The sequence below is a fragment of the Telopea speciosissima genome, chromosome 2 (genome assembly GCF_018873765.1).
Source record: "Telopea speciosissima isolate NSW1024214 ecotype Mountain lineage chromosome 2, Tspe_v1, whole genome shotgun sequence".
Taxonomy (NCBI): Eukaryota; Viridiplantae; Streptophyta; class Magnoliopsida; order Proteales; family Proteaceae; genus Telopea; species Telopea speciosissima.
In genome coordinates, this window is record NC_057917.1 from 15,385,915 (window position 1) to 15,411,611 (window position 25,697).

Genomic DNA, 25,697 nt, shown 5'->3' on the forward strand with positions numbered 1-25,697 from the left:
GGGGGCAGGAGAGATGCAACGGAGTGGAGGAAAGCGGGTATTTGTAGGGATGGGGGCAAAAGAGGGGGGTGGGAGTTGTAGGGGAGAGGATTGGGAGCAGGATATTGCAAGGGAAGGAGATGCATTGGGCAGAGGATGGGGGAGAGAGATGCGAAGGATGGGGAGGAGAGAGGTAGAGGAGGAAATTACAAAAAAAAAAATTCTCCACTTAAACAAAGAAATATGATCAAAAGCAAAAAAACAGGTCAGAAAAAGATGGCTACAAACATATTTTTCCTATACTGAAATCAACATTCCAAAATGTGAAGGCTGTTGTAGAAGTCATTTGGTTGATAATTCCACATCAAAAGGGTTGCCGGATTCATCTACTATCAAGCATCAAATTTATTTTGCAATTGTCCGCAAATTGTGCAGCAGTTAAGAAGTTGAAAAACTGCAACATCTTTGTTTTGTAGTCACAGTTGAAATCCTCAAAAAAAAATTCTGTTCTGCATATCCTTAATGAATCCTCAGCAGGAAGACAACACTATCAACAGACCCTGATGGGGCATGTCACCTGAAACTATCAAATACAAAATGTTTTTCGAAACTACAAAAGCATGATAAGGAACAGAAGGTTCCATATGCAATAATTCCCCTAGTAGAGAATAAATAATACCAAATCTCCTCTTTGCACATTTCAGCGATTGATAGGAGTGTGCATCCGCTCAACAATCCTATTAACGGCACCACGTGTCATCACCAGAGTGTCATGCAACAATATGCTGTACACGTTCAACCCCTGTACATCGTATCAATGAGAAATCCCAAAAAGCTCAGATGGACCTTATCTATCAATTACAAATCATTAATGAGCAAACTGAAAGGGCTGTGTTGGCCAACAGAAAACAATTTTCAGATATTTGTGGATTCTTTCTTTTCTGGCTTACCAAAATATCTCGGTGTATAGGGTATTAACCAAAAAATGAAATCATTTCCATTTGTCATTTACCTATGGATAATGGATTAAATGAAAGAATATTTCATTCAGAACCAATCAACTCTTGCCCTGGAAATAAGTGAAGAGACTGCTATGCCAACTTACAATTGAAGGGAGTACGTTAACATAGTGAAGATTCTGTGTGGATAACTTAAGCTTCTCATTGATTGGACCATCATCCACCAGCAAAAGTTTCTTTGTGCTCTCCATTTGCGAGACATAATTCACAATGTTCTTGGTCTTGTGGGTGGGCACCTCCAAATCTTCAAAAATCACAAGCTGTTCAACAGTATAATTTCTTTTGTCAGATTCATGACTGAGATTGATCCAATGCAATCATTATTGACCAACAGTAGCTGTAGATGCATAAAGGAAAACACTATAGGAGTTATGTTTATGATAATGAGGAATAAGAACCGTAGCTAAAGACTCAGCAGAGAATCGGATATTATTGAAGTTAGTATTAAACTTTCCAACAATATTCTCAGTTTACTCTTCTACAAGAGGAGACAAAGACACCGGTTAAATAATACTATAGAGTGGAGCAAACTAATGATACAGAAATTAAAATGGACTGTGTATGCCCAAGATAAACTAAAACAAAAATTTTGGCAAGTAACAAAGTAAAATTTAATAATGGAATACAAAAACAACTTCTTTTGATGGGACTATACTGAAGGAAGAGGACCCAAGAACAGATCGTTCCTAGAAACCCCTTACCTAGCCGAGGAATCAGCTAAAGAGTTAGCTGAACCAAGTTTACAACAAGAACTTAAGAATAAAATATAAAGATGCAGTAGCACTAGCCTGGCTAGACAAACAAAACCTGTTTGGAAGCCCAGACTGAAGAAAACAGGCCCATTGAGTCAAAAAGGGACAAAGGGGTTAATAGGTAATTAGTTGAGGTTAATGTTTTAAACTGAAATTTATTATCATAGGTCAGTTTTAGCTATCAATAGTTGCTGATTAGGAGTTTTAGTTTCAGTCGGTCATTTAATTTAAGTGTGTGAGTAGGAATCCTATAAAGAGTTATAATCTGCCTTTGACCTATATATGCATGTAATCCCCAATTGAAAGAACAATTTCAGAGTGCATACTGCATACTTGCAGGTCGACAGCTTCTCTTCTTTCTCTCTCACTGCTAGAATCAGATTTTAATCCCTCTTCTTCAGGTGTGATTTCCCCTTTCCTTCTTCAATTCTTTAATTTTTCTGCTTTCTCTTTTCTATCTTCTGATTTCAACACCTGCCGGATAATATCTATTGATTTCTGGGCTTAAAACAGAGAATAACCTTCCACTCATTGCAAGTCCAGACTACTTCAGTTTTCTGGGGTTCTCAGTTGCAAACACATATCACATCTCATACGAACTGAGAAAACCGATATATTCTGGGGACTGATAGAGTTGACTGATAAGCACTCTCAACCAGAATTTGGGAGCTAATTGATCAGTCATCTTTAAGATATAAAATTTCATGCAAGCTGGGCTGTTCCCCTATTTCCGATTCTTAGTTTCTGTGTTTTAATTTGTTAGTTATCTATTTCCAGACTTGCCCTTCTGATCAATTTGCCATATTTAGTTTTCCAAATCCTCTATTACATTTGCCCTATTCTTTTACCTTGTTTCCGCCTCTGTCCATTTCAATCTCTAATTGATCTTGGCCTAGTTGTGGTTGGTACTTTTGACTCCTTCTCTAGATCTCTGACCACACAATATAGATGATGGATACTTAGATATGTCAAAGTGTGATAGCTGGAACTGTTCCAAACTGAAAGCTGGACTCTGATAACAGAATTAAATTATGCATTGAACCAAACGCAAAGAGATGCAGTTCAGAGGAACATGAAGGCCAGCAACAACCAGGCCATTGGACTCTGGACCAATAGTGGATCAATATGTTTTATTTGTGTGTCCAATATATGGCCCATGGGCTTAGTATTTTTTAAGTTTTCTATTGTAATGGGCCAATTCTATAAGCCCAAATATTAGGGATTTAAGGCTAATATGGGATTAGTGTTGGTTTCTATTTTAATAAGTTGTATTCTCTATTTTAGTAGTGCATCTAAAAGGCTGGACAAGTATCCTAGTGTCTATTTTGTTAAGTTCTAGACGAGTTTCCATTTTTTAAGAAAATTTAGGTTATAAGGAATTCTTTCCTCCATACATGGGGGGGTTTCCTATTTTGCTTATTTCATTGAAGTTATAAATAAAGAGTAGGGGATCACACTACCCAACGATTTGAGAAAAAAGATTAGCCATGAGCTTGTGAGTTTTGTGAGAGACAACGCATGATTCTGTGGGATTCAGAACTGCTCTACTATGGGGTGCAGTAGGGAAACCTCGGTGGGATGCCAAGACTGCAGTTGGTGGGATACCTTCTCCACAGTTAGTTGGAAGGCCTAACATATCCTTTCTTCTCTTCTTCTATCTTCTTCTTTTTCTTCCATTAAAAGGTCAGATTCTGCTCCAGTCTTGCATGCTATTCTATCCACAAACTGTATTTTGAGTTGCTTCTTAATCCGCCATTTCTTGAAATCTCACTTCTGATTCAAAATCATGGTGTAACGTACATCCCTCCCTGTTTTTTGGCAGTGTAGTTGATTCGACGACATCCCATTGATCCCTCAAACTGTTGGTAGTTCACTGTCTTCTAAAAGACCCGTGGCAGTACCTTATTAGATTGGTTTTTAATTCTGTCCGGTTACTTTCTATTTTCTATACCCACCTACTAATTTGTTTCTTAGTTGCTATTTCCATTCCCTTACCAAATATTTTGTTTATGCTTGCTATTTCTTCACCTTAGTTGCTGTTTTCTGCTGTTTCTAACCTTAAGTTTCTAAATTTTAGCCACTTTTTCTTTTCACAACTACTTGATATCTTCCCATCTAGCCGTCGGATTCATTTCTAATTTTTGAAACACATTCCACACATCTAAAAGGCTTTGAGACCAGAGTTACAATGAGATCTAATCACTCTTTGACCAGGTTGTTGATACTCTATTGGAGCATTATTGAGAGACCTTCTGTTCTAGATCTTGCAGGCTATTGGTTCCCAGCCTTCGGGTAATTAGATAACCATTATTAGTCCACAATTCTCATGTTCTTTAGTGGCAAAATAGTGAATGTGTTCAATCCAACATCCCACCCATGACATTCGATCTCCAACACAATAATTTGAAACAAAAATAAAACACAATACGTGTAGTGGGACAAATTCCTTCTCAAACTCTGGAAGTTACCAAATCCACATTACCATTGGTCTTCAGGTGAAATTTCTATGAACGAGTTTTTCTAAAATCATGGGAAATATTTCTGTATATTTCAATCAAATATGCCAAACAATTGTGCTCACATGTGTGTGTGTGTGTGAGGGGAGAGAGAGAGAGAGAGAGGGAGACTTGCCTTTCCTTCGGCCGTCCGAGCTGACAAAGCAATTTTAAGTCCTAAGCGCCGTACCTTCTTTTGAAGCTTGATTGCATGACTTCGTGGCTTCGGGCCATGCATGGTAGCACCATGTCTAAACTGTCAAAATAGTTCCTCATCAATTTCATAAACAGATACTGTAACATCTAGAGCAAAGCAGTAGTAAGGAATCAAGAAGCCATCTGTAGTATTAAAACTTACCTGTGGCCCACGCAATGTCCCATGCCTTGCTCGCCCTGTGCCCTTTTGTCGATATGGTTTTTTCCCAGTCCCACTGACTTCACTGAGAGTTTTTGTTGAATGTGTTCCCTGTTTGTAGTTTGTATAGCACATAAATTAAAATATAACATTTGCAAGCACAACCTTTACAGAGCTAACAAAGAAGGATAGCTTAGCTTAGCACTGCTCAAACAAAGATACATATAATATATCGATGTGAAGACTATAAATCTTCAAAATGAATTAGAATATTGCTAGGTTAAACACGAATACTCTATTTAAATTATGGGAGAGGGTATCCTACAAGGGCAGTGTACGAAGGCATCTGCACACTACAACCAACGAGAGGTTGGACAATGGTATCATCCATATGGAGCCCACATGGTCAGAATAGGAGAGAGAAATGTCAGTGTGGGTCCCACTGTTTATTATGTGAGGAGGGTATAAAGGAATCTGTACAAGGGCAGTGTAGCATTTTAACTCAAAGCGTATAACCAAGTAACTGGCTAGATAAACCAAGTATATACAGAGTACAGTGAAGAAGGGAAATAGAAAAGCATATCTATCATGTGAGCATGAAAAGAAAAATATAGTGCCTTCAGAGAATTCTTATGTTTGTTTTAAAGGGGCAGAGAATTCAAGAATTAAATCAAATAACATAGAAATATAGTACTTTCTCTGCCGAAGCCAACAACATTTGGCGCTATACTATTGACAAGCATAGCCACATAAGTAGTTCAACCAGTCTCTAATACATTAAACCCAAAGGACTTCAGTAAGATAATTTTATAGGGCTTCCATAGGATCATACAGTTTTGGTATGAAATCATAAAAAATATATAGTACCTGCTGTCGCTTTGCAAGTTGCCACCGTACTACACGGTGAACAATATCTTTCCTGATAGGTACATCAAAAACGTCACCAGCTAAAACCATGAAGCCTTTGTCTTCATTAAGAAAATTTGTCACCGGTATTACAAGGTCCTCATAGCATCCTACAGCATCAACAAACATATTAATAAGGTGGCTAAGTAAAATAAGTCTATCAATATCAATATCTATATCATCCACCTATTTATCCATATAATAAATGCTCCAATCTTGAATCATCATAGTTTGCTACCTGGAAAATATAGGATACAAGAAAACTGAAAAAATTGAGCCAAATAATAAGACCACCATTAATTTATATCAAATACAAAATTGAAAAACATTTCCATATGCTTGACACTTGAAAGCGAAGGGTGACAATATGCATTGCAAAATAGGAAAAGAGAAGCATGCAACGGACCATAAAAGATCAGCATGAGAAGGGGGGATTTATATTCCGAGATATAATCATTCATAATGTAATGTCATACTGATTTAGAAGGTTAAAACAGTACTAAACAGAATAAAAAACAGAGAACAAAATTGCAGCAATAGGAGAAAACTTGCCAGATCAGGTGAAAACTCAGGTCGAGTTCTCCTTTTAGGGGGTGATCTTTGCTGAAACTTTCAGATTGATCCGACGATCAGATCTGAATTTATGGGGTATTCCTAAGTGACACTAGGAGATGGGCAGATCTGTCAAACTAAAGTTCAGACTAATGAATGATCAGACTGCAGAAAAATAAACTCAATTAAAAGTTGAAGTTATGAAGTGAAAAACAGATGAAACAGATCACTAGACAGTGAGTATCGATTCAGCATTCAAAACCGTAGAACTAATCCTACAAAAAGTAGGACTTCACCCAACAGCCAACAAATTTAAAGTCTGAAAACCGAATATGAAAGCTAACAGTATCGATTAAGGAATTCAGTGATCAGAATGTAAATCAAGCAAGAAACTCACCTTCAAATCAAAGTCCTAGTGATGATAGGAAGGAAACCGCGGGGAATTTTAATGGCCAGATCAACGGGTGAGCCCCAGCAAGGAAACCAAAACTCAACAGGGACGCCAGCAGTAAATCAGCTCAACCACCAGGGGAGAGTGGTCTACAATCAGTAGCAAGAAAAGTTTGGTCGTAGATCACTAACGCACAACGGTGCTCTACGATCAGCTTACTAATAATTGGGCACAGAAGCCTTGTCTTTGTTGTTCTGGCGCACTTCTGGAGTTGCTTGGTTGAGTAAGGCAGTGCAAGAGTTCCATTATATTCCAGTTTTAGAGTTAGAATAGGAGTCTTTTGATCTCTTTTATTTATACCCTATAACCACAATAGCGTTTTCAGATTTGAAGAATGATGAATTGAGTGTTTATGGTTGAAGCCAACTGAAACAATCGCATGGTTAGGTGGTTCTGTGAGTTGATGTAAGACCAAGTCACAGTGACCTAGACCCAAGTAGGATCTCAATAATTATACCCAACAGGTTCTAAGTTCAGACTTACAGTCAATAATAGAAACCAAAATCAGATCAGTTAGGAGACCCGATCAGGTTACAGTCAACCAGAAAAATTGAAATCTCAGAATTAATGGACGTAACCAATGGATGGGCCTAACCTCGTAACCATAGAGAGGTCCAATAGAGAGGATGAATCTCTGGAAAATTATAGACCAAACTAATGGTCAGATGTGGAAATATCAATAGGTCACCAAATTAGAAACTAAGACATGAAAATAGCAGCTTAGTGTATAGATCAAACCAGCCGTTGGATCTCTAATTAATCAACAATGAAGGAAGTTATACATGAGGGAACTTCAGCCTCCAAATATCATCAACAACTGATGGATGGGTCTGGAGAACAGAAAGGTTGAAGTTGCTGCAATAAAACACAGGTCTACAAAACCGCAGGTGATTTGAAACCTTCTCTAATCAGCAACAATGGCAGCAGTAAATGGGTACTCTTCTGTTCAACCAATGGGGAATCTCAGCAGTAGTAGTAGCCCTTGGTTGATCTAGGTTATGCAAAAAAATCTCAGAACAGTAAAATAGAAACAAGGAATTGATGGGGAAGAAGGATAGGGTGGCTATTTCAGCTGTTGAAACAAAGATCTTTCTCAGATCTCAAGCAAGGCTAGCAAGCAAATTGCAAATTCATTGATTTTTTAAAACTGTTCAACATTACAACTGATGGCCCTTTTATATAGATTGGCCAGGCTTCTAAAAAATAGAAAGTTGAAATTTAGAAACTTACATCCAAAAAGGAAAGAACACAAAATTGGAAAGTACTCAAAATAGGAAACTACTTGCTTCAAGGACTTGCTAAAAACTAACTTGCTTGCTGCTTGCTTGCTGATTCCAGAAGCTGTAGCTGATCCACCCCCCCCTCCTTGCTGCTGACTTGGTTTCTAAATAAGACAAAATAGAGGACAGATTTGATCTTCAACTTGGGTCTTCTAGAAGGATTCCCACGAAGGCAATATGGCTGACACTGTTCACGTCAACAGTACCACATGAACGGTAACTCGAGTACTGTTCACATGAACAGTAACTCGCGAATAATAACTTTGTTTTGAATTTGATTTTGGTCCTTCTCTTCTTCATGCTTCGATCTACATCATGAGTTGCTTTCAGACGAGAGGTTTGTTGAAATATGTGGTTATAGGGGCAGAGAGGTCTTTATACTTGGTTTTATTTATGTTCTTTGGTATGTCGGTTTATGTAAGGGCATATTTGTCCTTTTAAGTGTTTAGACTTGATTATAAATAAATTAGGAGCAGACCTGCGACAGATCATTCTATTCTGTCCGCAGGTCCTCTCCCTTCTGGGGATTTGCGTGCTTCACTTTCTCCTCTCTTCTTCTTTCTCTTCTTCTTCTCTCTCTCAATACTCTGGTCTGATTATAATCGATAAGAACAAGCACCCAGGGCAATAATCGATTCTGAAGTAAGGAAGAAGACAGCAGCAAACAAAACCAGCAATAACTGATAATTATAACTATAAAGTATCATCCTAATGGATCTTTTGAGCGGCTAAAGACCCGCCTGGTTGCTAAGGGGTACACCCAAACCTATGGTGTTGAATATTTTGAGACCTTCTCTCCTGTGGCTAGGCTGGATTCTATTCAGCTCATTATTTCTATGGCTGTGAATTTTGATTGGCCCTTGTACCAGATGGACATCAAAAATGCTTTTCTTTATGGTGACTTACTCGAAGAGGTCTATATGGAGCAACCTCCCGGGTATGTTGCTCAGGGGGAGAATAGTAGACGTGTGTGTAGGCTGCAAGGCCATTTATGGGCTGAAACAGTCTCCCCGAGCATGGTTCGAGAAGTTTAGTTCCATTGTGACTGGTTTTGGTTTTTCTCAGTGCTTCTTAGACCATTCTGTGTTTGTTCGCCGCTAAGGAGAGAAATTGGTTGTTCTTGTTGTTTATGTTGATGACATCATTGTGTGAGGAAATGATGAGAATGGGATCAAGGAGGTGAAAAATTACTTACAGCAGCATTTCCAAACTAAAGATTTGGGCCAGATTCACTACTTCCTTGGATTGAGGTTATCAGAAGTAAAAAGGGAATCAACCTGTCCCAAAGGAAATATGTGTTAGACCTCTTGACCGAAACTGGTATGCTTACAGCAAAACCAATAGATATTCCTATGGATCCTAATCACACGTTTGGCTCTAATGATGGTGAGGGCCTTAAGGATGTTCATTCCTACAGAAGCTTAATTGGAAAGTTGCTATATCTGACAGTCGCTAGACCAAATATTTCTTATGTTGTTTGGGTTCTCAGCCAGTTCATGCAATCCCCTTGTAAGTCTCACTGGGATGCAGCCATTCAGGTTCTTCGATATTTGAAGGAAGCCCCTGGGAAGGGGCTGATTTATCATCCAAATAAACATATGGAGCTTGTTGCCTACTCTGACGCAGATTGGGCAGGTTCGGCTAGTGACCGTCGATCTACTACAGGGTATTCTACGTCTGTTGGAGGAAATCTAGTTACGTGGCGAAGCAAGAAACAGACCACAATTGCCAGATCCAGTGCTGAAGCAGAGTATAGAGCCATGGCCCATACCACAGCAGAGTTGATGTGGATTAGGTCTCTCCTACTTGAGATGTGGTTTCTAGTTCCAACTCCTATGAAGATGTTTTGTGACAACCAGGCAGCCATCTATATTGCTAGTAATCCGGTCTTTCATGAGAGGACTAAGCATATAGAGGTGGATTGTCACTTTGTTCACAGCACCGTCTTGAAGAAAATGGTTGAGACACCATTTGTCTCTTTATCTGATCAGATTGCTGATGTGTTCACAAAGTCCTTATTTGCTTCTGGTTTTCCGTCTTGATGTAACAAGCTGAGCATAGGTGATATATATGCTCCAGCTTGAGGGGAGTGTTGAAACATGTGGTTATAGGGGCAGAGAGGTCTTTATACTTGGTTTTATTTATGTTCTTTGGTATGTCGGTTTATGTAAGGGCATATTTGTCCTTTTTAATCTTTAGACTTGATTATAAATAAATTAGGAGCAGACCTGAGACAGATCATTCTATTCTGTCCGCAGGTCCTCTCCCTTCTGGGGATTTGCGTGCTTCACTTTCTCCTCTCTTCTTCTTTCTCTTTTGCTTCTCTCTCCCAATACTCTGGTCTGATTATAAGATTCTGGTTTTATAACAAGGTTGAAGAAGGGGAACTTCGGAATAGAAGCCCATTTTCCCCTTATTTACTAGTAAGCCCTTGTACCCTTAAGTAGAATTTATTCCCTTCCATCTTTGAAATTCCAATACATTCCCTTTTTCAAGTTAATGTACAGTTTTGTCCCCTGATCTTATCATTCCCTTAAAGAGGTACTAAATTTTTCCCAGAATTTACAAAATTTGTCATTGACCCCATTATTTGAGTTTCTTTTAATTGGGTGGGCCATAAGTGAACCCAATAGGGTATTTTGTGGCCCGGGTTCCACATAACACGGGCTTCCTGCCCGAAAGGTGTTGGCTGGATCACACACCAGTCACACCTTGATCATAGACAATGGGAGCTCTCAATGCAAAGGAGCAAGCAGAAGTATCTTAAAAAATCAGACTCATGAGCATGGTATCGGCCTAGACTGATCTCAATTAATGACCAATCCTGCCCAATATTAATGGACCACTCCCTGTATCGATCTACCCGGTCGGATTGGTATTGGCCTTGACCGATCCTGGGATTACGAACCATGCCCCCTGGCCTCAGACATAAACGGAGTTAGAGTTGGGCTGGGAAACCCCTAGTTGACTCCAATTACAACTCAAAATTCCTTTTAATAGTCTAATTGGCTTTTAAAAGGATGTGGACCCAAACTTAAAGACTTAAAACAACAAAAACATAAATATATCTATATATATACAAACTTAAATTAGACCAAAACAATCCACCAGTCTAACCGAAACTCACCTAAGCAACTTAAAACCAGAAATAAAGTGAACCCAAGCCTTAGCATAGGATGGGCCACACTAGGCAGCAACTTTCTTGGACCTCCTGCGATACGTCTTCAATTCTACATCATACTGTATTAAAACAACAACCCCATAATAGACTAGTGACCATCATAGAACTAAAACTCGCGAGATCTCGACAAAAATCTAGCTTTTTCAAGACCTTGAGACGAGATCTTAGGCGATACAATTTATTACCCCAACTCAAGCAAGATCTCGACCCACACTCATTTATATGAGTGCCAAATCTAGACCGAGAGGCATAAATAAGTGTTTGTCCTAGTTTCTGGCATAAGTAAATATCTGTCCTGGTTTCCCACTAAGTGAAACTCCTATTTGGACTTTGATTATTCAAAATCTAATAGTGCCATTGTGTTTAAATGGCCCAAAATAGTATGTATACCAACTTTCATGACCAAACTAGGTCTAAAACCCACTGAAACCATCCATCGAGTTCAAAAAAAAAAAAAATACCCCAACTCGTCGAGATCTCAACCCAACTCGCCATTTGGCTAGCTCGAAACCTATACTCGAGACGAGTTTTAGTTCCTAGGTGACCATAGATCTAAACCTTAAGTAATATCATAGTCCCATCAATTATCAACAGTAGGGTGGTAGCCACAACAGCTATTGTCAACAGTAGGAGAATAGCCACAACAGCAATCTACCTGTCACTACATAGGTCACATGGCATACTTAAGCTAATATATAGTTCCATCTAGGAATTGTATTTGTAGCTGTAACTTATTTGCCCCAATAAGTGTGTCTTTAGTTGTCTTTCTAGAACAAAAAATATGAAATCTCAATTTTATCATACCTGGTGTACGATCAGGAGTTAGCACGGTCTTATTGGATAAGAACTCCGGAGGAAATGCACCTTCACTTGCGTGAGGAGTAAGTATGGAAGTGCAAAAACCCCGGCCATGGAGAAAAGATTGACCACCCTATAAAAATGCAGAGTGAAATACTTAAGGATTAGGTGTCAAATAAGCTGCTATTATAAAGGCAAACAGAATGGGCAAACAAAATGATGATTGTAAAAAAAATAGTATATGAAACACTGTGTAATAGGAATATAGGATTATGATTAGATGCCACATCAGCTACTATCAATCAAAAGCTGAATGTAACTGAAGGATCAAGCGTTGGCATTTTGAATGTCTATATGATACGAAGTGCCGATCTATGATTATTACCACATAATTCATTACTACAATCTATGATTCTAGATATCTAAGTAACAAGTAACAGGTATCATGTCATTACTACTAGATCCTCAAACCAGAAGGGCCAATGCCCACCATTTGGCATGAAGCCCAGCATTATTTCAGCCCTTGTTTTATCAAGTAGCATAACCCATTATTGTCTTTTACAGTTCATTACCCCTATTTTTCTGAGTTTATCTAATTGAAATTTATTTCCTTTACTGTGATTTCCATTTGATGGGTTTCAACCCAGATTTAGAAATTGTTCAATGGTTGAAGCCAATTACTTCCTCTGACTTCTATGCTGTTTCAGAAAAGCCAGCAACACCAACTGCTGCTTTCTTGTCATAAACTCGAGAAATTGGTTTTTCTGACAGATCTTCATTATAAGACTTGGTTTTCTCTCTACCCCACATCGGTGACAAAAATCATTAGGTAATCATGGTAGAGGTAATCGGTAATGGGACAAAGCTAGTTCAGCAAATGCATTTACATTGACAAACAAGAACGGCATCCCTGGACCCTATAACTGAAATGATCAGAGAGTAAAGATACACAACGATACAACAAAAACTCTCACTCTCCACCTATTAACTTCTACTTCTTCATCCAACTAGAAACAACTAATCTTAATGCTACTATAACTGATTCCAAGCGTAGAAAAAACTCGTGTTACTTCTGACATCAAGGGAGCAAAACAGAAAAATAAATGTAGAATTAGCATCCAAGTGAAGTGTATATGATGGGTTCACGCACCTTGAAAAATGTAGAGGATTCCAAAGCAGATAAGACAGCAACAGAACCAAACAGCCCTGTTCCAAACGAAAAAAATCAAAACCATAAAAGGGCTGACTTTCTTTCACATATAAAACCCTATTATCAACTGAGAAAAAGATTAGCATTCTCACCACTAGAAGCTTGAAATGATCGATCAATCATCGCCTTTGAAAATTCACAGCATTTGAAAGCAGATAAAGATCCCAAAGAGCGTAGGAGTTTTCTCGACAATGAAAAAGCCATCTCACTCTACCTCTTCCCTCCACCAGAATCTCCAGAGAAAATCACACTTGCATTTCTGTTCAGAACAGAACAAAACTACACTGAAATAGAAGAACTAGAATGAGCTTTGTAGCTCAATCGAACGAATGATTGAGAAAAATTTGAAAGACTATTCCAGTCTCCATCAATGGCGCATTTGCGCTGTTGTGCTCTGTTCAAAGCCCTTGTTGTAGGTTTGAACAGAACAGAAGGGTAACATCACACTTTTAGAACCCTATCGGCCTAACCAGTCAACCCGGTTCGGACGTACGATGGACCGGGTTGAAGTACATGGGCCACCTTAAAGGTCCTAAACAGTTCCCATTTTTGGGTGAGTGGTAGCTGCGCTACCCCTTAAAGCCTTAAACGCACTCCTTAAACACAACTCTCAAATCAACACCGTTGAATCTCTGGACTTAAATCTTAACCGTTAAAAATGTTAGCAAACCTATCTACCTTATTACTGGTTTTACCTCCCCAGCGGGTGAGAAAACAATCATCCTCTCCGACGGTGGGTCAGGTCCTGCAAATCTCTGTTGAAACCTGTGACACTCGGGTCTCGAACTCAGGTCAGGAGCTTCACCTTCTCGTCTTTGTCGACTGGTGAAGGAAAGATTGGAGGTTGTGGCCTTGAGATCGTCTGAGCTTGTCGACGAGGGTTTTGAGGCTAGTGAGGTGGTTAGAGAGGTTACAGAAATTACGATCGTTGGATAAGATGTTGTCCGCTTTAGTATCAAGCTCCAACAGAGTTTTAATGGCGGAAGAGTCCGGCAGATTCGCCGCCTGTAAATCTGCTTCCCCTGCATTCGAGAATCAGAACTTCAAAGGCGGAATCAGCCATTTGGATCAAAATTGGCACTGGCCACATTTCACGACTGTTACGTGTTCAGTTTGTTATTTAATTTTTAAATATAAGTGGGGAATAATAGTTGAGAGACGTGTGACTTGTGGGAGTTCTTGCAACGGTTACTAGACCAAGGTTGTGTTTTGTATGAATTCTAGGTCAAATTTTGCATTCTCAATAGGTTTTTTTATTGTCTAAGAATGCAGAATCGACCGATAATGCATTTCAAGAATACTAATAAGAGTCTATATATTAGAAGTTGGATAATGTAACGGATATCTATCAATCAAGTGTTTGCGTAAAGCGTTGGAGACCGTTCCAAAGAACCATTTGGAGGTCTTCTGTTCCCCCCACCAAGTGGGTTTGATCTATATCCCCTTTCCATTGTCTTTTTCTTTTAACAGAGTGACATCGTAACAACGACTCTCTTCTTATTGTCAAGGAACGAGCAAAGGGCATAAAGAGCAGTGGAACGATCTACCAGCAAGGCTAGGCCCTTTTGGGCCAAAAAAATAAATCCCCCCCCCCCCATTCTCATTTAATTACCTTAAATTTTGTAATATATAACTATATATATCATTTCTAGTAGTTATCCCAAAAAACAAAAAACCCTATTTATGCGGTTATAATACTAAAATGCCATAAAAAGATATTTTCCTAAAATCTCTTATTTATGCCATTATATTGCTAATTTAAAGTTTTTAAAATAACAATATGATTGTTTATGTCGAAAGGCTGCCCAAATGATTTCCTAAACATTTAAATAACTATCTTGCATAGGCCATTATACTACCCAAATGAAATTATCTACAGTAATCATTAATCCTGGTCCAAAAGGAATCTTTTCTGGAGAACCCCGTTCGACTCATGATTATCGTTAATGGATTCCCCCAATCACCAAAACAAGTGAAATTACTCATACCATGTGTGAAACTATGCCCTAGCAAGCTTCACTTTACTGATAAAGAAGACTAAAAAGGAATCTTTTGCCACAGTCTAATGATCCATAGATGGAACCATGTATTAGCTCGACAATGAAATAGTATAGCACATAACTATTTTCAAAATGCTCTCGAACTATGCTCAATCTAATCCCCAGTAAGGGTACACAAGCAACCTGGGCAACTATTTCGGTTCCCCATACCCTTTCCTTTTCTCCCCCATTTCATATATGTTTCTAATCTTCAATCAATATGGAATTACGACAGAAGATTTGTATATCAAGAAAGGGAGAATATTCTCTGTGTTGAGGGCGCAGGTTGTTTCAGACACATGGGGGTGGGCACAATGACCACCCTGCCCCCCTGAGTGGCAGGCCCTTGTGTTTGGGCGCAGCCTGCACTGCGGCACAAAGAACATGAGCCCATCGAGAAATTATTGAAATAACAAATGATTTTGATGTCGAATATTGGAAGCGTTTATATAGTAAAGTTGCTAACGGATCAAGAAGTTTATATCAAAAAGCTTCACCAACCATTGCAGGATGAGTGTGAGAATGCCAACATACAAACATTTATAAAATGAGATTAATGCATTGACGAAACTGTGACACAGAAACATCGTGAAACTATATGGTTTTTGTTCATCTGCATTGCACTCCTTTTTAGTTTATGAGTATTTAGAGAAAGGAAGTTTGGCTAAGATCCTCAACAATAGTGAGCTTGCATTGGAAATGGATTGGATTAAAAGGGTTAATGCTATTAAAGGTGTGGCAAATGTCTTGTCTTACATGCACCATGATTGTTCACCACCAATCATTCATCGTGACACGTCAAGCAACAATGTTTTGTTGGATGAAGAATACAACGCATGTGTGCCGCCTTTGGCACAACTAGACTTCTAAAGCCTGATTCATCCAATTGGACTTCTCAGGCGAGGACATGTGGATATGTTGCTCCAGGTAATAATTCATCCTTTTCTTAATTATAAAGAAAGATATTTATAAGTAGTACTTGGATGAAATATTTTTTTAATATCATATAACTAAATCTTCCTTTTTTTCTATATAATATTTTACTTGGTGAGACTTTATAATTGATCATATTTTCATCGATCAAGCCATTTTTATTAGAAGTTCGAAACAATTTTTTCATTATCATAAGCTTTAAAATTCTCTGTAAATAATTTTTTTTATTTTTTGATACATTCCTTAGCATTGATGACTTGGTGAACTATTAGCTTTAAAGTATTAAGAATCTAATTAAATGTTTGTTGGACTTCCATGCCTTCCTGAGCTTGCCTACATGATGAAGGTGGACCTAAAATGTGATGTTTATAGCTTTGGTGTAATAACATTAGAAGTGATGATCATGGGTTTAATCCCATATCAGGTGTGTGAGTGTGGTGTGTATTGTGTATATCCACCATTCCGTGGTCCCAAAAGTTGGTTAACCTTTTGGGATTGGCGTGTGGTTTGTGTGATTACCAAAAAAATATTGTCCTATGTGCGTTGGGTGAGTGGGTTTAGTCCCACATCGGGTGTGTAAATGTGGTGTGTGTTGTTTATATCTGTTATTCCGCGGTCCCAAAAGTTGATTAACCTTTTGGGATTGGCATGTGGTTTCTTTAATTAACAAAAAAATAAAACATTAGAAGTGCTAATGGGAAGGTATCCAAGTGAAATCTCTACGGTATAATCATCATTCTCAGTATTGCCATAAACAAAAGCAAATGATACTATTGAGAGATGTGTTACCAGATATTTATTAATAAACTCAAAACTCAAGCACACAAATAATAACAAATAAAAAGAAAGAAAGTCATGATACAAAACTTTGATGGAACTTGCTCTGGTTGATGAGAGGCTAAACTATGATTGAACTTTCCTTGGCTGATGAGAGGCTGCTCAGAGGATAAGCTCATATGTGAAGAGCACTTGACCAGATATATGTGTCTAGGTTATTATCAATAAAAGAAACAACTCTTGTATGAAGAGTTTGGAAGAATCCAAATCCATACTCGAACTCTCGGTAATTGAAATTTCACTAAGCCACCTATCTTTCCAGAAATTAATAGAGCAACCATCTCCTACTATCCACCTTTCATTTGCAGATACAAAATTCCAAATCTTTTTAATCCTTGGACAGATAGAAGAAGATTGAAAAGAACACTTGAGCTCACCATCCATAGACAAGTGTTTTGCTCTCATGAAGATTCCAAAGATTAACTTAGCATTCTTTATTGACCAACAGAGTCTTGAGAGAAGAGAAAGATTAATATCTTGAAGCCTTAAGGATTCTAAGGCTCCCTTCAACAATAGGCTTGTACATTGCATCACATTTAACAGTAACTCTTTTAGATGGCTCTCTGTCACCAAACCAAAAAAAGTTTCTCATTCACCTCTCCATACCCTTAATCAAAGACAAAGGCCACCTGTATATAAAGAAGTTGTGGACATGAATAATTGATACGATTGATCCCACCAGTTGAACTCAACCTGCCATAGAAATCATCTTGCCTTTCCACCTAAAGAGTTTGGCTTTGAACTTATCAACAAGAAGAAGGATATAGTCTTTCTTAACTCGACCTTTGAAGATGTCCACTCCGAGATAACTAGGTTGGTTTTTTTTTTTTTTTTTTGGGGTTAAAACTCCGAGATAACTAGTTGGAAACCCAAATTTTGAGAAGCCCAGAATATTAACTAAAGCTGCTTTTCTTTGTGGAGAAAAGTTGCCCATGAAAATTTTACTCTTTTCATTTGTATTTTTTTGTCAGAGTAAGATTGATATTGCTGAAGAAAATACCTTAGAATTCTCACATAGCTACTTCTTGCATTCATAAATATAAAAACATCATCTACAAAAAGAAGATGAGAAGAAATGTGCACACCTCTAAGGCTAGGAAGAGCTTTCAAGAGACCATCAGACATCATAGAAGAAATACCTCTTCAGTTAAAATGAAAAGTAGAGGGGAGAGAGGATCACCTTCACAAAGACTTTGTTCTACACTAAAAAATCTAATCGGACCTCCATTGAAAACAATAGATAACTTTGCTAAAAAAAGTAATTGATGAACTCACCTAACCAAGAGCTCACAGAAACCAAACTTCCTCAACACATCAAATAAAAAATCTCAATCAAGAGTATCGTAAGACTTTTGGATGTCTAGTTTCAAATCAATACTTTCGCTATACATTTTTTTGTGTAAAAAGTTAGAGAGCACCAAGGCCAAGCGAATGTTGGAGAAAATGACCTTCCCTCTTTGAAAAGCCCCTTGTTCTTCTGAGATTAATTTAAGGAGGTTAGACAAACTTGTTGCTAAGATTTTCAAGATCTAACTTGTAGAAAAAGTTTCCTAAGTAGATTTCACAGGTGGGGCCCCACTATGAAATGACCAAACTCCCCCCCCCCCCCCCGTTTTTGCTAGGCTGGATCATATAATACGATACGTCTCTTAAAATCGTTTGATCGAAACCATGTCCGATATCGATACTTTAAACCTAGGACCTTAGTTAGAAGTTAGAACACCACCTCAGCTTTAATATTTTATCAGTAGGCTAATTTCAATTGACATAATTAATAAATCATAGAACACTTCACCACCATCACCCATAGTGAGCGGCAGGTTGAGTCAAGTGTTCTGTTTTGTGTCTGAAAGTTAAATTCACTTTGAGAGTCTAGTCAAAAATCCTGCTAAGAGTCATGTTGGTCCAAAAGTAAGTCTCTATAGTCCATATATAAGATGTAAAACCCCCTTTCCAAGCGATAAGATTATAAAATCAACTCTAATTTTGAACTTCATTTCTTTCTCTTGCTAACATCAAATCTTACTCGCTGATGACATTCAAAAGGCTTGCCCATTGCCACAAGAAATGTATTCTGCACAGATATGCTTTAGCATTACTTTGAACTTCATTTCTGTCTCACATCTGAAGTCATGGTGAAAATGTTTAACCATTATTACATCAGAAAGGGTACCATTACGTCCATTTCAGGCTGAATCGATCTAGGATTGGATGAAATTTCAATAAAAAAAACCCCATGTATTGGTATCATATTTGTATCGGTCTCCGGCAATATTGATAAGTTTCAGCTGATTCAATACCGCTAGCTTGATCCATGATCTTGATCTCTATTAAATCATCATCTGCTGTCAGCAAAAGTGAAGTTCATTGCCTAAGAGAAAGTGTTCCTGAAAACTATTTTGACTACAAAAATGAAATCGATCTAGTAACATTTCAAATTAGGGCGGAACGGTCTTTAAATATATGGATCTGACTGGGGAAATCATTAAAAAAAATATAAAAGATACATCCAGTACTAAAATTATCAGCAAAATTACCCATTAGGCACTGGTGAAACAAAATTACCACAACCAGTTCAGAGCCTCATTTGCATCAAAATCAACACACACACAGAAAAGAAAGGAAGACATTCTCATGAGAAAATGCCTATTTAAAATCAGGCTTTTCTGGGTAGGTGCAGCCAGATCGTTGGATGATAACGTTTGCTGCGTAACACCCTGCTCTGACACATTCTTCAATTGGCTTCTCTTGAACCAACTGAGACAAAAATCCCCCAACGAAAGCATCTCCTGTAGAAAATTATAAGAACAAATCAATCAATTGGTTGAGATCAAAATTATACATGATTCAAGACTTCTTATTTTCCCCACTTTTATTTATTCCTTTTACCATGAAAATACTAATTGAGGGCTGAAGTCTAAACAACCAAAAAGAGAAGGGAAGAAAAAAAGGGTTCAAATATAAATGCAATAAAGCACATACCAGCTCCATTGGTATCAACAAGCTTCTCCTTGGGCAACAAGATCACAGGGAACAATTTCACTTTGCCATCCTCAGCAACAACAACTGGATCAGCACCTTGCGTGATCACAGTAATCCTTTTTTGCGTTCCTGAAGCATTGGGCCATTGGGAGATCTTCAAAGCAATCTCCTCGACATTCTCAGTCTACCCATGAAAGAAACCCCAATCAGGAAAACTAGTTGAACTCAATTGGATCTAGTGAAGCTCACACAAGCAATTATTATTACCTCCCAGCCATGAACCTTTGCGAAGATTTTTGCTTCTGTCTCATTTCCAAAAACATAGTCCGCATAGCTGAACCCAAAGTCATGCCTTATATCTGTAAATATGTATTGAGAAACAGATGTGACAAAGAAGGAAGAGAACAATAGCTTACAGTAAAACTTTCTCCTGAGGATCCCTGAAGAATTCAACAATGAATGGAGCAGAAAGGTTGATCGAGAAGACCTGCAATTGGATAAAAAAGAAGCTGTTGCTAATGCTGCCACTAATAAAAGGTAGCAGAGAAGAGGGATGTTTCCATTATCATATCACTGTTTACCTTCTTGTTCGCAGCTGCATGTTCAGCTACGAGTAGAATGGACTCTGGGGACACCGTGAGGAAAAACCCAGCAATATAGAAGTACTTGGCCTTTTCGACTGTTAGAAAAGAACTTTACATAACCAAGTCTTGAAAGAATAAACAACAAAGAGACAGTGGGTGGGAAAACTCCAGGGAAGAAGGTTACCCAATGCCCAATTTTCTGGTTTCTTCAAATGTTCGCTTTTATAGCAATTTGCAGCTGACAAGTTAGCAATGAGTGACCTGTTCATATGTCCATCTCAGACCATTAATGTTGCAGCTACTAAAAACCTTACAACATTACAATATCAGTCTGAAACATGGATGGTTCCTTTCACATGTCACACACTTGATTTTTGGAAAGTAGACTTTTTGTTCACTTTAAGTTTAACTATTTTGGTTTACTCTGGATTATTAACTACAAATCTTATGTTTCCTATGATGGAAATCCAGCAAAGACCAAAGGGATTGTGAGATTTGGATATTCTCATTCTAAAAAGTAATAATTATAGATTACCAAGCACCTATACCTCGACGTTTTGAATGGGTACCGAGTCTAAAAGAGAGATGCACCCAAGTCCAGCGGTTGTGTACCTGTTTCCAAGGATACTCCATACCATCCAGGTCCAGGAAAAGGATTCTAATACTTTCATAAATATAGATCATTAAATTAATTACGAGCATAAAGAACTAATCTAATCATGTTATTAATACAGGTCATCTTGGAAAGTTTTATTTACAAGTCTTTCCTTTAAGTAATACAAGGTTGACGATACTACAAAATTAAACGAAAATGCAGCAATATACAGGCTACCAATAAGATCAATCTTCTCAACCCCAAATACTTTCGACGAACACATGTAACAATTATGATCTCCTTTACATGCTAATCAACACATTCCAACTAAAAAGATAATCACCATCACATAATCTAATAGGTTTGAAGCCAGTGGAAATGGCTACCAGAGCAGAATTATACATTAGACAACGACGACCATTGCAAAATCAAGGATGACGTTGATGATGTACCACAAGAAAACACTATTACCCCCCCTCCCTTTTTTTTTTCCTTCCAATGGATTAGATTTCCTTTGTCTCCAGTTAAAACCACGTAAAAGGAAAATTGTCAGGTGAAATCAATATGAAAATCTTCCTTTCATGAGGGTTAGACATCTAGAAATGAATGAAGCATTGAAATTTTCAGCTGAAATTTCGTCTACATATCGAAATGTTACAAAATCAGCTAGAGGACCACAGTAAAAAAGTAAGGCCCCTTTAATCCTCAAAAATAAAGACCAAAGTAATTCCCTTGTTTCCACAAGATGCAAATGGAAACATATACTATAATCCTCTACCCCAGGCACTGGAACCCATGTGGTACCAAGAATTCACCACCTACAAGAAAGATCCGGTGAAATTTCCAAACAAGCTGAAAGCCACATCCACACATTTTCTAGGACGAGTGAAAACCAATGCAGAAATTAAATTAGGAAATTAACTGGCACACAAAACAAATGTTGGTCGGGAGCCTTTCTGGAAGGCCCTTAGTAAGTATTTTGTCCAAAACTGCTTATCTATTAGAAGGGGGAGGGGAAGGCCACCTTAATGGGAATGTCATATACAGTTAGGGTCCCTTTTATTAAGGTGTATGCACTCCCTTCAGAAACAGTTTAACACCATCAGGTAAAGAGAGCCAAGTCTGCATGACATAATTTTGTCTCTCTATGATACTTCGTTATTTGCACATGGCCATAAAGCTACTTAGGAATTCCAATACTTCATATTGTATGAAATAATCTTAAGTAGCATACTTAATCTGGAAGCAAAAGCAATATTTCCGAGGAATTATAATGTTAGAGTTGCATATACAATCTAATCAGTGGCTCATTAAGACCTCAAGAAAATGAATGAAGAAAACAGGCCAAGATCTTGGACATTAACTTGTAAAAGCAGCTGACAACCAAACAATCAGGCATTCTCCTAAAGATAATGCTTGATGATATAAGAGAACATATGTGATGCAGCACTGACCTTTCACCACCAACTACACAAGCAGCACATGTACCCGTTGGTGCAGACTCATCTTCATAATAATGAACCTGAACATAAGCAAATTTATGATATCCTCCACAGAAGGGAAGGGCTGAAAGATGGACATAATTGAAAAATAAGCAATACAAGATGGTATAAACATGACCGTACATTAACACCGGCAAGTTTTGCATTATTCTTCATCTCTTCCCCAAACTTGTCCTTGCCAATGCAACCCATAAAACTAGTAGCCCCAGGAATTTGAAGCATCCACTGCAAGAAAAACATTACAAGTTTCACCTTATTGGGCTATAGATATATGACAACTAGAACAACCTAAAGAGGATTCCAAATATACCTGGGCAACCCTGATTGAATTTTGTGTTGCACCTGAACAAATCAAAACAACACAAAAGCAATGTTAATAAAGGCTAGGCAAAGATTAGTTCATTGAGTTGATCAGGTAAGACCTTATTGGCATGCAAGCAACCAGTCAGTAGTCAATCAACTGAACCCCAAATGCAGTTTCACGTTTTACTTTAAGAAATAGCTGTTATATTGCCCAAGTTATTGCTTCTTAAGGGAGTACAGAAAGTAATTTTGATCTTCCCAGACCCTTAAAGTTGAATAACCCTCTAATGTAAGGCACGCACGCACATACTTGTGCGTGTGTCACCTAGCTTACCAGACTATAATGACAAAAGCAAAAACAACCAGTATGCAGTTATACAAATGCCAAGGAACAACATCATTGTGATTCTAACATTACCTCCAGCGATATACTCCACATTGTACTTGGTAGCCAATTCATCGTACCTGAGAGTATAAAGCCAACAATCTTAGTTCAAAATAATCCAGCATGTCGACTAATCATAGAGGTAGCTGAAAAGCCAACTTGGAGTTATTCAAAGTAAGTACACTTAAATAACTCATTGACAACTAAATGAATTCAAATGAACTGATATCACTTTTAACTAACTGAAGTTGTCTCTGGTGACTAACTTTTCCCAGCATTACTATGCATGCAAACATTTCAGAACATAGTGGCTTGATGGCAATTTCACGTCAACATAATAGTGTCAGTAAGTCTTACAATGTCACTCCAGGGGGAAAAAATACGAAGAAAGGCTAGTTGATGCAGCACTAAGGCATCAACAACAAAAGAAAATTAGATCAAAATCTACAAATAAACTAAAATGTCCACCATTAACACTAAAATTAACAGGTTGAACTTTACAATCAGACAACCCACACTTTGTTTCATGTTCTTATTGAAGAAGAAAAGGAAAAATAGTTTTAAACCAATTGGATTAAGTATGATATCTCTAAGCGATAAAGTTATTCTTGAAGTCAGAAACTTAACACTTACATTGGTAGGTGCTTGTCCTCTGCAAGAATAGCATCATTCAACTTGACACCATATCTGCCAACAAACCAGGGAAACAAACATTAAATCAAACATGATCTTCCCAATCATGACTTCTGTATAATGATAAAATGCGAATAAGACACTAAGCTGTAGAACATGAATCAACACCAGTCCAGCAATTTAAAACCCAAAGAATGAAAGTTTACAGAGTAGAACAACGGTTGAGAATATGTAATATCATGAAACTATGAAATATTTTGATCCAGAAATAGCGAATCATTCATTTCTTTCAACTGTCAATGTACCAGATCATATAATTACACAACCATCCACATTCAGATCCCCAACTAGCAAGTACTGGCAAACAGGAGGTTGTTGGTGTGGTTCATAACATTCAAGCAGATCAGTGGAAATTATCAATCAAACAAGCACCTTTGCTATAACATTTTTTTTTTAGGTGGGGGATGGTGTGGAAGGTGAAAGGGGAGATGAGATGACGGCTTCTGGTACCAGAATCATGCAAAGCTTCCAACAACAAAATAATCTACTCGCATATGCCCAAGGAGTAAATAATTTTTTTAAATGATTAAACAACAACTTAGAGACAGTAGACAAAACCCAATGAAGAAATCTTAGGGTTTATGATTATCCACCCTGAAAGCTAAATCAGGATATCAGTGCAGCAAAATGAAAAGCATTTACAACTTCTAAAATATTGAACAAATTAAATGAAGAAATCATGATCAAACTGAATCGAGAATTGACTGATGTACACAAAGAAAACAAAATTTACAGAACTGAAAAACATGCACACCGCATTGAGACAGTAGAATAGAGATAGTAAACAAAAATCAATAAAGAAACTATCAACAAAGCAGATGTACATATACATTTTGAAAAATAAGCACTTCAAATTGTACATCTATTCATCATTCTAGGAAAATGATTAAATCATGGCAATCCTACTCCCTGCATGTTCAGATTACTGTCATATACGTTCATGAAAAAGGATATAAAATAAAACTGCAGTAACAGAGACATTTAGCATACAATTACAGCAATATCGAAGATCCACAACAGATCGATAAAGAAGAATCACCTCTCTATTCGTTAGGATCTCAACGAAACAAGGAGTACAGAACCACAGTAATACAGTTAAACATACTGAAAGGAGTGAAACAGTCAAATTTGCAGAAACGGTAAGAACAGATCCGGCTTTAGAAGCTTCGTAATTAACAAATTTAAGATCTACAAATCTGGCTCCAAAAAAGAAAAAGGGCATCACAAACAGTCCATGTCAACAAAAGAAAATATCCAGGGAGGAAGGACAAACAAAAAAGGCAACTGTATTCAGTCTCAGAAGCAAAAATAACATACAAAACGCCAACATCTACGCTTAAAGCCTTAAACGAATTCACAATCTTATCAGAAACATTAAATAAATTTGAGTAAGATCGAATTACTTCTCCAGGAACGGCTCATCTACGACGGCTGAAATGTCAAGGAGGGGGTTCCCCATTCCCAAAAGAACTCGCTCGTACGCCATTGCAGAAGGAACGAGATCTCGGAAAGCAAGCGGAGAGCGAGGGAAAGGAAAAACGAAGAGCAAAATAATTAATAATAGTATTACAGAGAAAGTATTGTAACAGACTAAAATAGTCTACCGGGTCTAGGTGGGGGAGTAAACCTCTCTGATCATCAGTTTTTATAGACGAAGTCAAGAAAGTTGGTGAAGGTAGAAAGAGAGGAGGAGAGCTGTTTTAGTCATTAACCTACCCACTCGCATGCCTGCAAAAGTTCTTATCGTCTCTTGTTTTTACGAAAATGTCCCGATTCTGCTCGTACAAAACAACCTCATCAAGTCCAACTTAGGGCACTAAATGGGTGGGAGAGAGTAAATTTCGGTGGGTGTTGGTTGGTCGCACA

At 37.9% G+C, this 25,697-nt stretch overlaps 2 protein-coding genes across 3 annotated transcripts; both read right to left on the minus strand.

Moving 5' to 3' along the window:
- Positions 1-366: 366 nt before the first annotated feature.
- On the minus strand, positions 367-13,273 carry LOC122651782 (50S ribosomal protein L4). Its single transcript, XM_043845314.1, has 8 exons — positions 13,071-13,273; positions 12,919-12,974; positions 11,775-11,901; positions 5,468-5,616; positions 4,604-4,711; positions 4,382-4,501; positions 1,085-1,258; positions 367-781 (listed from the first exon to the last, which is right to left on the minus strand). The coding sequence occupies exons 1-8, from the start codon at positions 13,180-13,182 to the stop codon at positions 680-682; spliced, it is 948 nt and encodes a 315-aa protein (XP_043701249.1). The 5' UTR covers positions 13,183-13,273; the 3' UTR covers positions 367-679.
- A 5,981-nt stretch (positions 13,274-19,254) lies between these two features.
- On the minus strand, positions 19,255-25,439 carry LOC122652750 (adenosine kinase 2-like). Of its 2 annotated transcripts, XR_006331642.1 has the most exons (13): positions 25,235-25,439; positions 23,772-23,825; positions 23,172-23,218; positions 22,761-22,792; positions 22,574-22,675; positions 22,403-22,470; positions 20,538-20,614; positions 20,351-20,448; positions 20,186-20,256; positions 20,037-20,103; positions 19,770-19,953; positions 19,337-19,576; positions 19,255-19,301 (listed from the first exon to the last, which is right to left on the minus strand). XR_006331642.1 is itself a non-coding variant. In XM_043846592.1 (12 exons), the coding sequence occupies exons 1-12, from the start codon at positions 25,315-25,317 to the stop codon at positions 19,434-19,436; spliced, it is 1,026 nt and encodes a 341-aa protein (XP_043702527.1). In that variant the 5' UTR covers positions 25,318-25,439; the 3' UTR covers positions 19,255-19,433. The 2 variants fall into 2 exon arrangements, 1 of the variants encoding a protein (XP_043702527.1); XM_043846592.1 differs by having other exon boundaries at positions 19,255-19,576.
- Between the last annotated feature and the right edge of the window lie 258 nt (positions 25,440-25,697).